Here is a 10,670-nt window from a genome sequence, read left to right as displayed (position 1 = left end):
TGGAATGATTGTTCTAACACAGTGATGGCGAACCTTTTGAGCTTGGCATGTCACATACAGAAATTGTTTGATATTTGCAGCCATAGTAAAACAAGACTTGTATTTTTGATATTTATTTTATATATTTAAATGCCATTTAACAAAGAAAAATCAACCAAAAAAAAATGAGTTTGCGTGTCACCTCTGACAGGCGTGTCATAGGTTGGCCATCACTACTCTAATATGATGACACACACCACAGGGGTGCCTGGGAAATGCAGAGGAAGAAGTCAGAGGAGAGGCCAGGACAAAGAGTAAGAAGAGAAAAGGGTCGGGAATCTTCCTGAAGAAGCGGCAAACTTCCAGCTTAAACAGGAAGGGGGTGGGTCAGAGTCGGCCAACGACACGCGAAGGGAAATCGCTTTGAGGACGGGAGACGGTGCCCAGATGCTGACCCCACATTGCGGTCGCCCCCTCTATCCCGGAGGAGATGCCATAGTTTGGCGTCAGGAAGACCTCAGCAGGCGTGGCAGTGAGCGTCCAGGCTGACCCCCAGGGACACCCAGCCACGTGTAACGGCCTCCCGTGCAGCATGGGAAGGACCAGCACATGCCTCTCACGTTGGGAGAAAAGACTCACTTTTATGATCATGTTATGCTTGGGGCTGGTATGAAAAATTCAAGATGAATAAATTGAATTTCAGTTTAAAAATGATAACTTTTTAGCATAAATATGTCTCGTGCTCTCTCAGGGACAGACATGCCAAAGGGCAACTCCAGTTAAATGATACGCCAACCAGATTCCCCTTTGTCCTGGCTGACCCCTTGGGTGTGACCTTGTGAGAATTGGAGCCGAGATGCCAGTCAGGCTGAGCTCAGACCCCAGACCCACAAGGCCTGTGAGATCACAGGTGGGCGCTGCCCCTGCTGCTCCTGTGCGGTCACTACGACAGGCCCCTCGCGGTCCTCTCCGTGTCCTGGGGGGTGCAGGGGGCGTGGGTGACCTGGGGGTCAGGTCTGCGCATCAACAGGGGTCAGGAGGCCAGTCATGGGGATGATGTCAGAGACAAAGCCCCTGGAGGGACAGGGAGACTTGGGGGTGTGGGGGGACCCTCAGCCATGCCTGAGGGTTCTGGCTCCTGCACAAGGTGCTGAAGGAAAGTTCATGCAGGACCCAGAGTGTCCCCGGGAAGAATGAGAGCCTCGGAAGTGACCAGGGGCTTTATAACAGGGTCACTTTACCAAGAAAATGGGTCCTTGTAGGAAATGATGAGCCCCCTGTTATGGCAAGTGCTCACGTCTGCAATGGTTAGAAACGGGGACCTATGGCACATTACAAAGAGGAACAGAGACATGATTTTGATGCTGCATGAGCTGTGTGCATTTTAGTAAGTTCCCTAACCTTTTGTACCTCAATTTCCATGTGATAAGGTCCCTAACTCTGTCACATTTTCATGGGCATCACATAGATGCAATGTCTGAGGGACCTGTGGTCAACAACACGTTCAACAATGTCGTTGTGAGGACACTCTGTGGGGTTGGTGCTCTGGGTAGAACTGCAGGACCCCCAGAGCGGATACCAATGTCCTGGGGAGCGGGTCCTGGGGTAAAACAGGCCAAGACCCAGCATCTCCATGAGTGCGGACTTACAGGAACCCTCTGCCAGGAAATGCTCATCGTCAGTGCAGCCCAGCACTGCGCTCCAATGAGATCCAGTCCAGACTCATTAGCAATTCCTTAGCCAGTCAAAGCTTTGAGTGGAGCTCATTTAATAGGCTCATTCCAGACAGACATGTCCCGCCCTCCCCAGAACTTTGACTCCTGGACTGAGCTTTGTACCCACGTGTTCTGATGAGTAGATCCTCGATGGGCACTGTTCTCATTGACATGTCATTGGCTCAAGACAAGGCCCAGGCGACACAAAACAAACACGGTTCCCAGTAAGAGTGAGAGACTCTATACTAATGGTCGTTAACTACCGAGTCCTCCCATGATCCACTGACAGGAGTGACCTGCACATACCGGGTGTTAAGTGAATGTTTCCTGCGTGAGTCACAGACCCGATGGCATTCCCAGGCCTTTCCTGGCTGATATAAAGCTTCCAGGGGAGGAGGCGACATTCACACTCAGAAACGTCCCTCTTCGCCTCAACCCAACCCTCACCCTCCGCCAGCATGTGCTGCAACTACTACGGGAACTCCTACGGGGGCTGTGGCTACGGCTGTGGCTATGGCTCTGGTTATGGCTGTGGCTATGGCTCTGGCTATGGCTGTGGCTATGGCTGTCGCTATGGCTCTGGTTATGGCTGTGGATATGGCTCTGGCTACGGCTGTGGCTATGGCTCAGGCTCAGGCTGTGGCTATGGCTCCGGCTATGGCTGTGGCTACGGCTGTGGCTATGGCTGTGGCTATGGATCCAGATATGGCTGTGGCTACGGCTCTGGGTATGGCAGTGGCTGCTGTACCTTCCGACCATGCTGCTACCGACGATGCTATTCCACTTGCTGCTAGAACATGCCCCATTCGTCATCTCTACACTCCAGTGAGGATTGGACACTTCCTGTTTTTACATCCAAGTCTTGTTGTTATTGAGGAAGTAGGAATGCGTCCCTTGTGGGACCTGAGACGGAGGACGTGATTGTGAATGCGTTCCCAATGTCCCCGCTTGGCTTTTCTACCCTATGAAGTTGTGCTGTCCTGGAACACAAATACGCCAGAGTTGGAAGAAATTATTCTTTTTCAATAAACAAACGTGATGTGTTCCTGGAAGTAACTGTGTTTGTGTCAGAATCGTCACTGTCCCTGTGGCCTTGCCAGAAGCCGATCGGCCACTGTGTCCGCCGATCCTGGGTTTCTTATTCCGTCATCTACTGCATGTGCCATTCTCTCACCAGCACACAGGGTCCTGTTTACTGCAGGTCGCAGTAGGTCTTAGTGCTGGGTGATGTGTGTGTTCCAACCTGCTCCTCTTCACAATTTTCGTGGCTCTTCTGGTTTCTTTGTTTTCCATCTAAACTTTAGAATCAGCTTGTCAAAATCTACAAAAATACCCTGCTGAGAGTTTTATGGGGATGGAATGGAATCCATTCACCAATTGTGGGGGAGTGGATTCTTCACACTATTGAGTCTTTTGGTCCATAAACATGGTGTGTAGGTCTTCTTTGATTTCTGTGGTGGGTTCTCATTCAAAATTCAATGATGAGCTTTGTACTCACTGAAGGCATATTCTGGAGGGGAGGCATATAGCAGTGCAAAATCAAGGACACATCTAAATAACTAAATACAAATAGTAAATTAACAGAATTATAAAAGGTGTTTATAATGACTAATGACATAAACAGTGGGTTGCTGTGAAATATCACGTGGCCTATAAAACTCACTGAAGAAACAGACACTCTTCACAGGCTTGTAACTTCTAAATACATTGAACCAATGATAACCCTCCAAAACAGAAAACTTCACGGGAAAATTCTACAAAAGTTTTAAACAATAAGTTACACCAATTCTCTACAATCACTTCCAGACATAAAATCCGAGAGAAAACTTACCAACTCATTCAATGAGGTCGCCATTACCTTAATACCACCACCAGGGAAAGACATTACAAAAATAAAGACTACAGACAAATATCTGGATGGACATAGATACAAAAGGTATAAATGAACATGGTACAAAAATTAAGCATCAGCAATTTGACTCTGGCATTGTGTAAGAATTATACACATCCATCTAGTTAAATATACCCCAGTTACGCAAGGCTGGTTCAGTCCTCAAAAATGAATTCATGTAATTTAGTACATCAGCAGCCTGAAGAAGAAAAATCACATGATCGGTCAATATGTGACAAAATCCAACATCCAGTCATGAATAAAACGTTTCCGTAATCAGGAAAAAGGGAACTTCCTCAATGTGATGGAGAATGTAATATGTACACAAATCCTCTCAGCAGCATCACGCACACTTAACAGCAAGAAACCAGACATTTCCCGCTGCCATCAGGAGCAAGGCAAGGACGTTCTCTCTGTGTTTCTCCTCAGTGTCATATTGGAAGACCTTGCTGATCAATAACACAAGATAAAGAAATAAAAGTCATATTTATGAGAGAAAGAAAGAAAAAAAGATGAAAAAAATGAAAGGAAGGAAGGAAGGGAAGGGGGAGGGAAGGAAGGAAGGAAGGAAGGAAGGAAGGAAGGAAGGAAGGAAGGAAGGAGGGAGGAGGGAGGGAGGGAGGGAGGGAGGGAGGGAGGAAGGAAGGAAGGAAGGAAGGAAGGAAGGAAGGAAGGAAGGAAGGAAGGAAACTGTCTTTTTCTACTTGGGCATGATTGTCTAGGTAGAAAATCAAAAAAAAAAAAATGGAGAAAACAAAACTCCTTTAAGTAACAAGTGATTGGAGCACGGATAGAGTATACAAGGTCATTATACAAAAGTCAATTGCTTTTGTACATGTTAACATGAAATTAGACAATAATAGCATGGACTACAACAGCCAAAATATAAAATACTTAGATATAAATCTAAAAGAAATGTGTACATGATTTATATGATCAAAACCATAAAACTCTGATGTAAAAATTTGGGAAGAACTAAATGAATAGCTATTCTACGTTTACGGATGGGAAGACTCAATATTCTGGAGATAGTTCTCAGATTCCCTGCAATCCCACTCAAAGTTCCAGCTTATTGTTGTGTGGATTTCACCAAAGTGATTTTAAAGTTTCCAAGGCAAGGGGGGCCCAGAACAGCCAGCACAATGTCGAGGGAAGGAGCCAGTTGGAGAACGAACTCTACCCGACTTCATTCTCACGATGAAGCACAGGCATCAGCACAGGGAGGCTATTCCTGAAGAAATAGAACTGACTGTTATGAGTGAGATCTATGCGTAGTCTCATTTGCCACATTTATTAACCTGTTAACAGGGGGCATTTCATTGTGTGCTATGAACAGAGAACAAACGCATATGACCCCTGCTTTCTAAAAGTGTGGGAAACGCAAATAATACACGAGCTATAAAGATGGAATGATTGCTCTAACACAGTGATGGCGAACCTTTTGAGCTTGGCGTGTCAGCATTTTGAAAAACCCTAACTTAACTCTGGTGCTATCTCACATATAGAAATTTTTTAATATTTGCAGCCATAGTAAAACCAAGAATTATATTTTTGATATTTATTTTCTTTATTTAAATGCCATTTAAAAAAGAAAAATCAACCAAAAAAATGAATTCATGTGTCACCTCTAACAGGCGTGTCATAGGTTCACCATCATTGCTCTAATATGATGACACACACCATAGGGGTGCCTGGGAAATGCAGAGGAAGAAGTCAGAGGGAGGCCAGGACGAAGAGTAAGAAGAGAGAGGGGTCAGGAATCTACCTGAAGAAGAGACCAACTTCCAGCTTAAACAGGAAGGGGGTGGGTCAGAGTCGGCCAACCACACGGGAAGCGAAACAGCTTTGAGGTCGGGAGACGATGCCCAGATGCTGACCCCGCATTGCGGTCGCCCCCTCTATCCCGGAGGAGATGCCATAGTTTGGCGTCAGGAAGACCTCAGCAGGCGTGGCAGTGAGCGTCCAGGCAGACCCCCAGGGACACCCAGCCACGTGTAACGGCCTCCCGTGCAGCATGGGACCAGCACGTGCCTCTCACGTTGGGAGAAAAAACTCACTTTTATGATCATGTTATGCTTGGGGCTGGTATAAAAATTTCAAGATGAATAAATTGAGTTTCAGTTTTAAAAATGATAACTTTTTAGCATAAATATGTCTCGTGCTCTCTCAGGGACAGACATGCCAATGGGCAACTCCAGTTAAATGATATGCCAACCAGATTCCCCTTTGTCCTGGCTGACCCCATGGGTGTGACCTTGTGAGAACTGGAGCCGAGATGCCAGTCAGGCTGAGCTCAGACCCCAGACCCACAAGGTCTGTGAGATCACAGGTGGGCGCTGCCCCTGCTGCTCCTGTGTGGTCACTACGACAGGCCCCTCGCGGTCCTCTCCATGTCCTGGGGGGTGCAGGGGGCGAGGGTGACCTGGGGGTCAGGTCTGCGCATCAACAGGGGTCAGGAGGCCAGTCACGGGGATGATGTCACAGACAAAGCCCCTGGAGGGACAGGGAGACTTGGGGGTTGGGGGGGTACCCTCAGCCATGCCTGAGGGTTCTGGCTCCTGCACAAGGTGCTGAAGGAAAGTTCATGCAGGACCCAGAGTGTCCCCGGGAAGAATGAGAGCCTCGGAAGTGACCAGGGGCTTTATAACAGGGTCACTTTACCAAGAAAATGGGTCCTTGTAGGAAATGATGAGCCCCCTGTTATGGCAAGTGCTCACGTCTGCAATGGTTAGAAACGGGGACCTATGGCACATTACAAAGAGGAACAGAGACATGATTTTGATGCTGCATGAGCTGTGTGCATTTTAGTAAGTTCCCTAACCTTTTGTACCTCAATTTCCATGTGATAAGGTCCCTAACTCTGTCACATTTTCATGGGCATCACATAGATGCAATGGCTGAGGGACCTGTGGTCAACAACACGTTCAACAACGTCGTTGTGAGGACACTCTGTGGGGTTGGTGCTCTGGGTAGATCTGCAGGACCCACGGAGCAGATACAAAAGTCTGGGGAGCGGGTCCTGGGGTAAAACAGGCCACAACCAAGCATCTCCATGAGTGCGGACTTACAGGAACCCTCTGCCAGGAAATGCTCAGTGTCAGTGCAGCCCAGCACTGTGCTCCAATGAGATCCAGTACAGACTCATTAGCAATTCCTTAGCCGGTCAAAGCGTTGAGTGGAGCTCATTTAATAGGCTCATTCCAGACAGACACGCCCCGCCCTCCCCAGAACCTGGACTCGTGGATGAAGCTTTCAAACCACATGTTCCGATGAGTAGATCATCGATGGACACTGTTCTCATTGACGTGTCCTTGGCTCAAGACAAGGCCCAGGCGACACAAAACAAACAGGGTTCCCAGTAAGAGTGAGAGACTCTATACTAATGGTCGTTAACTACCGAGTCCTCTCATGATCCACTGACAGGAGTGACCTGCACATACCGGGTGTTAAGTGAATGTTTCCTGCGTGAGTCACAGACGCGATGGCATTCCTGGGCCCTTCTGGCGGATATAAAGCTTCCAGGGGAGGAGGCGACATTCACACTCAGAAACGTCCCTCTTCGCCTCAACCCAACCCTCACCCTCCGCCAGCATGTGCTGCAACTACTACGGGAACTCCTACGGGGGCTGTGGCTATGGCTGTGGCTATGGCTCTGGCTACGGTTCTGGCTATGGATCCAGATATGGCTGTGGCTATGGATCCAAATATGGCTGTGGATATGGTTCTGGCTATGGCTGTGGCTACGGCTCTGGCTACGGCTGTGGCTATGGCTGTGGCTATGGATCTGACTATGGCTCTGGATATGGCTGTGGCTATGGCTCTGGCTATGGCAGTGGCTGCTGTACCTTCCGACCATGCTGCTACCGACGATGCTATTCCTCTTGCTGCTAGAACATCACTTAGAACACTCTGCACCTCCAACATAATATTGAAAATTAACACTTTTCCTTTGAACGATGCTCCATTCATTACCTCCACACTCCAGTGAGGATTGAACACGTCGTTATTACATCAAAGTCTTGTTTGTTATTGAGGAAGTAGTAATGCCTCCATTATGGGACCTGAAGACACAAGACGTAACTGTGATTACGTTCCCAATGTCCACGTCGGCCTTTCTATCCTATGAAGTTGTGTTGTCCTGGAACACAAATACGCCTGAGTTGGAAGAAATTAAACTTTTTCAATAAACAAACTTGATGTGATCCTGGAAGTAACTGTGTTTTGTGTCAGAATCTTCACTGTCCCTGTGTCTTTCCCAGAAGCCGATCGGCCACTGTGTCCGCCGATCCTGGGTTTCTTATTCCGTCATCAACTGCATGTGCCATTCTCTCACCAGCACACATGGTCCTGTTTACTGCAGGTCGCAGTAGGTCTTAGTGCTGGGTGATGTGTGTGTTCCAACCTGCTCCTCTTCACAATTTTCGTGGCTCTTCTGGTTTCTTTGTTTTCCATCTAAACTTTAGAATCAGCTTTTCAAAATCTACAAAAATACCCTGCTGAGAGTTTTATGGGGATGGAATGGAATCCATTCACCAATTGTGGGGGAATGGATTCTTCACACTATTGAGTCTTTTGGTCCATAAACATGGTGTGTAGGTCTCCTTTGATTTCTGTGGTGGGTTCTCATTCAAAATTCAGTTATGAGTTTTAAACTCACTGAAGGCATATTCTGGATGGGGAGGCGAATAGCAGTGTAAGAATCAAAAACACATCTAAATAACTAAATAAAATAGTAATTAGCATAATTATAAAGGGTGTTTATAATGATTAATGACATACTCAGTGGGTTGTTGTGAAATATCACGTGGCCTATAAAACTCACTGAAGAAACAGACACTCTTAATTGGCATATCACTTCCTACTACATTGAACCAATAATAACCCTCCAGAACAGAAAGCTTCACGGGAAAATTCTACCAAAGTTTTAAAGAATAAGTTACACCAATTCTCTACAATCACTTCCAGAAATAAAATCAGAGACAAAACTTACCAACTCATTCAATGAGGTCACCATTATCTTAATACCAACACCAGGGAAAGACATTACAAAAATAAAGACTACAGTCATATACCTGGATGAACATAGATACAAAAAGTATAAATGAACATGGTACAAAAATTAAGTATCAGCAATTTGACGTTGGTATTGTATAGGAAGAATTATACACATCCACCTCGCGAGATAGACCCCAATTATGCAAGGGTGGTTTGGTGCTCAAAAATGAATTCATGTAATTTAGGACATTAGCAGAATGAAGAAGAAAAATTACATGATCGGTTCAATAAAAGCAGAAAAAACATGTGACAAAATCCAACATCCATTCATGAGTAAAATGTTCCCGTAATCAGGAAAAAAGGAAACTCCCTCAACTTGACAGAGAGTATAATATGTACACAAATCCTATCAGCAGCATCACGCACACTTAACAGCAAGAAACCAGACGTTTTCCTGCTGTGATTAGGAGCAAGGTAAGGAAGTTCTCTCCATATTTCTCCTCAATGTCAAATGGAAGACCGTGCTGATGCCCAAGAAAAAGAGATTAAATGGAACAGACCAATGAGTCTCAGAGGGAAGGGGGGTGGGGAGAAGGCAGAGATGATATGCATATATGCATCACCTATGGACACAGACAACAGGGTGGTGAAGTCTTGGGGTGGGATGGGAACTGGGTGAAGGGTGGCAATGAGGGGATAAAGGGGGATGTCTGTGATACGCGCAACAATAAAGATTTTTTAAAAGAGATGAAAGTTATCCTGAGAGAAAGAAAGAAATGAAATTGCCCTTTTCCATCTGGGGCATGATTGTCTACATAGAAAATCCAAAAGAAACAACCTAAAAAACAAAATTCCTATCAGTAACAAGTGATTAAAGCAAGGATAGAGTATGCAAGGTTAATATAGAAAAGTCAATTGCTTTTGTACATATTAATATGAAATTAGACAATAATAGCATGGACTACAACAGCAAAAATATAAAATACTTAGATATAAATCTAAAAGAAATGGGTACAAGATCTATATGAGCAAAACCATAAAACTCTGACGTAGGAAATTAGGGAAGAACTAAATGAATAGCTATTCTATGTTTACGGATGGGAGGACTCAATACTCTAAAGATAGTTCTCAGATTCCCTGCAATCCCACTCAAAGTTCCAGCCTATTGTTGTGTGGATTTCACCAAAGTGATTATAAAGTTTCCATGGCGAGGGGGGTCCAGAACAGCCAGCACAATGTCGAGGGAAGGAGCCAGTTGGAGAACGAACTCTACTCGACTTCAATTCTCACGATGAAGCCACAGTCATCAGCACAGGGAGGTCTTGGTGAAACAGCAAAAGCAATGGAGCGGAATAGCCCAGAAGCAGACTCACTTAAGTAGGTGACAGCTGGTCTCTGTGAATGCGGAAAAGACGGCCTTTCAACAGATGGTGCAGAAACAAGTGGCCGTCCACACACACAAAAAATGAAAAAAAATCTAGAAATAGACTTCGCACCCTTGATGACAATTAACCTGAAATGTGTCTCAGACATAAATATAAAATAAAAACTATAAATCTTCTAGAAGATTTCATAGGAGGGAACCTTGATGACCTTGGGGATGGCCGGGACCTAGTTACAAAACCAAAGGCGCAGGCCACTACAGGAAGAAGGGATAAGCCAGACCTTGTTACAATCAAAACGTCGGCAGAAGACCACGTCAGCCAGCCAACAGACAGGCCACACACGGGGAGGAAGTATTTGCAAGGAGCACATCTGGCAGTTTTATCCAAAATATACAAAGAGCTCTTAAAACTCAATAATAAGAAAGCAAACGACCTTATGTAACCAGGGGCCAGGGACCTTGACAGACACTTCACCAAAGAAGATTGCAAATGACCACATGATAAGATGGTTCACGTGAGACGTCATCCAAGAAATGCACATTAAAATGACAATTAGACGCTGCCACCACCTATGAGAGCGGCCAAAACCCAACAGCAGGCGCCCACAGGACTGAGAAGCCAGCAGAGCCCTCATTCACGGCTGGTGGGAGCCAATCGGTGCGGCCACGTGGGAAGACAGGTTTATAGTTTCTTATAAAACTAAGC

The 10,670-nt window shown here is 45.8% G+C and overlaps 2 protein-coding genes across 2 annotated transcripts; both read left to right on the top strand.

The window, feature by feature from the left end:
- The first annotated feature begins 2,152 nt into the window (after window positions 1–2,152).
- Window positions 2,153–2,488, top strand: LOC118675830 (keratin-associated protein 21-1-like). Its single transcript, XM_036348601.1, has one exon. It carries the CDS (start codon window positions 2,153–2,155, stop codon window positions 2,486–2,488), a length of 336 nt encoding a protein of 111 aa, XP_036204494.1.
- A 4,688-nt stretch (window positions 2,489–7,176) lies between these two features.
- Window positions 7,177–7,635, top strand: LOC118675849 (keratin-associated protein 21-1-like). Its single transcript, XM_036348637.1, has one exon. The coding sequence runs from the start codon at window positions 7,177–7,179 to the stop codon at window positions 7,474–7,476; it is 300 nt and encodes a 99-aa protein (XP_036204530.1). The 3' UTR covers window positions 7,477–7,635.
- Window positions 7,636–10,670: the final 3,035 nt, after the last annotated feature.

This window comes from Myotis myotis, unplaced genomic scaffold, assembly GCF_014108235.1.
Source record: "Myotis myotis isolate mMyoMyo1 unplaced genomic scaffold, mMyoMyo1.p scaffold_m19_p_2, whole genome shotgun sequence".
NCBI lineage: Eukaryota > Metazoa > Chordata > Mammalia > Chiroptera > Vespertilionidae > Myotis > Myotis myotis.
The sequence above is the reverse complement of the archived record's forward strand: the minus strand, read 5'-3'. Positions and strand labels throughout refer to the sequence as shown.

Excerpts from the sequence above, each read along its gene's own strand:
- LOC118675830 (XM_036348601.1), top strand. The coding sequence starts at position 2,153 with ATGTGCTGCAACTACTACGGGAACTCCTACGGGGGCTGTGGCTACGGC.
- LOC118675849 (XM_036348637.1), top strand. The coding sequence starts at position 7,177 with ATGTGCTGCAACTACTACGGGAACTCCTACGGGGGCTGTGGCTATGGC.